Raw genomic sequence first — 4,351 nt, 5'->3', positions numbered from 1 at the left:
CCACCTGCGGCCCGGGGCGCGCTACACCGTGCGCGTGGCGGCGCTCAACGGCGTGTCGGGCCCGGCTGCCGCCGCGGGAGCCACCTACGCGCAGGTCACCGTGTCCACCGGGCCCGGGGGTAAGGCCGCCCGCGCCCCTCTCCGCTTAGAGCGGGCTCCCCGCGTCTCCCCCGGAGGCGAGGCCCCCACCGACGTCCCTGACGGCGGGGACCCCCCCGCAGACGGCCAGCCCTGCCCGAGGGCCCCGGGGGAGGGACCGAGGACGCGGGTGACGCGGTGCCGCCGGGCCAGAGCGGTTGCGGGCGTTTCCGGGAGTCCGCGGGAGGCAGTGGGCGCCCGTGCTCCCGACCCCGCAGAGAGCCTGGCACCGCACCCAGCTCGCGGCTGCCCTGCCTCTCATCTCCCGCGGGAAAGAGCGGAGAGCCCCGCCACCTTTTGCTGTCCCTTTTTAAAAATTTCAGCAGGAAGGGCAGAGTCGTCTCTCCTCCTTTACTGTCTCAGAAAGAGGGGTTCTGTCGTGTTGTTCCCGCCCCCAGCCCCCAGCCTCCATCCCTGCAGCATCGGTCACCCTGTTTCCTGGTCCCGGAGAAGAGCAAGGAAGCACTTAGGGTCAGACCGTAGGGACGGTAGAAGTCACTAGTCAACACGGAGCGGTCACATTTCTGAGTCTGGACTAGAGAGGAGTAAATGATGACCTACACTCCTTTTAGGCTACACCATCCCCACTCTCGAAAATTACTTTTGCTTGTCTTTCACCCAGCTGGGGTGCACCTTCGCGCAATCCTTCAAGTACCCTTTGCAAGAAAGTGCGTGTGGTTTCTGAGCCTTTTCATACCTGAGATGTGATTGGTTTGTGACTCGACTTCCCCGTCTTGCAGTTGTATTGCAGAGAAGTCTGAGGCCAGGGTGATTTTTATTCTTGTGTAAGTACCTTGTGTGTGTGTGTGTGTGTGTGTGTGTGTGTGTGTGTGTGTGTGTGTGATTCTTTCACCTACTAGTGAAAATAAAACTTGACCAATATTGAACTCTTTTCATTGAGTTTGGCTGGTACATAGTAAAACTTGTGATCTGCACACATTTTTTTGGTATTCCTGGAGAAAACTTTTTTTCAGTTATTGCTTTGACTAGAATTTCTGATAGCTTCCAATATCTCTCTTAAGAATCTCTCTAAGCCTTAGGTTGTACATCCATTTTCTGATTCTCAAATCTTGTCACTCGCTTTATCATTTTTAGCTCTTAATCCATTTTCTCTGCCTTTTGGGAGAGATTTCCAATTTGTCTGGTTTTTTGGAATAACAGTTTTGCTCTGTTTTTTACTATCTCGATTATGACTTAACATTTGCTATTGCATTTACATGTAAAAAATCAATATTGAGAAAGAAAAAAGCACCCATAATCCTATTACCCAGAGATATACAACTATTAATATCTTGGAGTGTATCCTTCCACATTTTTTTCTTATCTCTCTATCCATATCTAGAACTATCTACTATAAAATCCCTTTTGTATAATATATGTGATATGAGATTTTTATCTGGTATTTCATATTAACATCCTATTTTGATATAGATGGATTTAAAAATCGTGTTGAGATACTGTTTCCTTTTATTAATAAAAATACTAAGCTTCTGCTGATTGAATGCTGCTCTGTGTTCCATGCTGGAACTTGCAATACGATTTTCTACATTCATTCGTTTAAATGGAATGGTAATCATCTTTCAGTTTTTAAAATATTTAAGTAATCTCTACACCCAATGTGGGGCTCGAACTCACAACCCCAAGATCAAGAGTCACTGGCTCTTCCGACTGAATCAGCCAGGCACCCCTAATCATCTTTCAAATGAGGAAGCTGGGGCCTAAGAGGACAAGTGAATTGTCCAGAGTCACCCAGCTAGTAAGTAGACACCCATCTTTGAACTCAGGTCTGTCAACCACCAGAGCTCCCCATGCTTTTAGCCCCTTGGCCATAAAATGTTTTCACTTAAAAAAAAATTTTTTTTTTAATGTTTATCTATTTTTGAGAGGCCAAAACCGAGTGTGAGTGGGGGAGGGGCAGAGAGAGAGGGAGACACAGAATCTGAAGCAGGCGCCAGGCTCCGAGCTGTCAGCGCAGAGCCTGATGTGGGGTCTGAACTCAGGAACCACAAAATCATGACCTGAGCCGAAGTTGGACGCTTAACCCACTGAGCCACCTAGGTGCCCCAGAATGCTTTCGTTTTTTATTGAACTTAAAAAAAAAAAATCAGGAATGTTAATTTTATAAAATGCTTCTTCAGCATCTTTCAAGATGACCAAATGTTTTTTCTCCTTTGAGCTGTTGGCATGATGAATTCTATTCATGGATTTTTCAGTGTGAGCTCTTTTTGCACTCCTCGATTATACCCTACTGTATGTGAGTGTATTATTCTTCTAATATTTTGCTGAATTAATTTGCTTATATTTTAATACTTTCCCGTGTACATTTATAAGAGAGATTAGTGCTTTTTTTATTGTGTTCTTTGTCAAGTTTTAGCATTTGTCGACTTTTGCCGGCTTTGGAAAAGGCATCAGAAAAAAACTCTTCTTTTTCTCTGCTCTGGAACAATTTAAATAGCATAATTATCATTCTTTGAAGGCATGCAAAACTGCTTTTGGGGGCCTGCACTTTCTTTGGGGGAAATTTTAATGATATTCCCAATCTTTTCCACACTTCTTGAATGAGTTTTGTTAATTTGTGCTTTCGTAGCAAATATTTTGATATTTTTCTAATTCAGTAGCCTAGAGACATACGTTTTAAAACTTTCCTCAGTATCTGTGTAACTGTGCTTTTATTTCTTCATGTTATGTGCTTCTGGTTTCTTTTTGATTAATTATCCTTGCTGGAAGTTTATTTTACTGGTTATGACAATCAGTTCTTGAATTAATCAATTCCAGTGTTCTGTACTTTTGTCACTTATTTTATGATTTTATCTTTATTAATACCACCCTCTTGCTTTCCTGAAGCCTTTTTTTAGATGAGTTCAGAGCTTAGTTTTAATATTTTAAGCCTATGAATTTTCCTCTGAGTATAACTTTGGTCACATCCAGTATGTTTTTGTACATCATACATCTCATTAGTATTGTCACTTTTTTTGGAGATACTTACATGCCCTAAAATTTCACATACCTTTTGAAGTATACAATTCGGTGCTTTTTCATATATTCACATGGTTGTGCAGCCCACATTTTCATCACCCCCAAAAGAAACCCATTAATAGTTACTCTCTCCATTCCTCCTGCCCTGTCTAGCACCCTCTAACCACTAATCTATTTTCTGTCTCTAGAGATTTGATTATTCTGGGCATTTCAGATACATTATACAACATGTGAATTTTTGTGTCTGCCCTTTTTGTCTGTTTAGCATAATGTTTTCAAGGTTTGTCCATGTATCAGTGTATTATTCCTTTATATGGCTGAGTAATATTCCATTGTATACCACAATTTTGTTTATCCATGCATCAGTTTATGGACTTGGGGCTGTGTCTGCTTTTTGGCTATCATGACTAATGCTGCTATGCATATCCATGTACATGTTTTTGTAGAAACAGGTTTTCACTGTTTTTGAGTGTATGTGTAGGAGTGAAATCGCTAGGTCATATGATGTTATAGACTGAATTGCGTCTTCCCCAAATTCATAATGCTGAAGCCCCAACTCCCAATGTGACTGTGTTTGGAGATAGGGCCTTTAAAGAAGTAAGTAAGTTTAACGAGATGTTAAGGACGGGGCCCTGGTCCCATAGGACTGGTGTTCTTACAGAAGAGGAAGACACCAGAGCTGCTCTGTGCACACAAAAGAAAGTCCAGGAGAGGACATAGCAAGAAACGGTGTCTGTAGGTCAGGAGGAGAAACCCTACCAGAATACTATGGACACAAACCTACTGTAAGCATCTTGGGGCGCCTGGGTGGCTCAGTCAGTTAAGCGTCCGACTTCGGCTCAAGTTATGATCTCACAGTTTGTGGGTTTGAGCCCAGCATCGGGCTCTGTGCTGACAGCTCAGAGCCTGAAGCCTGCTTCAGATTATGAGTCTCCCTCTCTCTGCCCCTTCCCTGCTCACACTCTGTCTCTCTCTCTCTCAAAAGTAAATAAACATTAAAATTTAAAAAAAAAAATGTTAAAAACAAATCTGTAAGCATCTTGATCTGGGATTTCCAGCCTCTAGAACTGAGACGTACGGTTGGCTTTTTATCTTCTTCTGGAACTAATTAACTTTTTGTGGATCTGCCAAACTGTTTTCCAAAGCAGCAGCACCATTTTACCTTCCCGCCAGCGGTGTGCAAGGGTTCCAGTCTCTCCACATCCTCACCAACACTTGTTACTGGTTTTGTTGATTA

The 4,351-nt window shown here is 43.2% G+C and overlaps 1 protein-coding gene across 1 annotated transcript in view; it reads left to right on the top strand.

The window, feature by feature from the left end:
- EPHA10 (EPH receptor A10) overlaps window positions 1–4,351 on the top strand; it is a 41,378-nt gene that overhangs the window by 14,500 nt on the left and 22,527 nt on the right. Inside the window, exon 4 of the mRNA XM_040455818.1 lies at window positions 1–119. Within this exon, the coding sequence (XP_040311752.1) occupies window positions 1–119 (119 nt within the window). The remainder of the gene's footprint in view (window positions 120–4,351) is intronic.

Source organism: Herpailurus yagouaroundi, unplaced genomic scaffold, assembly GCF_014898765.1.
Source record: "Herpailurus yagouaroundi ecotype Mexico unplaced genomic scaffold, PumYag 77, whole genome shotgun sequence".
NCBI classification, from domain to species: domain Eukaryota; kingdom Metazoa; phylum Chordata; class Mammalia; order Carnivora; family Felidae; genus Herpailurus; species Herpailurus yagouaroundi.
This window is presented reverse-complemented; position numbering and strand designations above follow the sequence as displayed.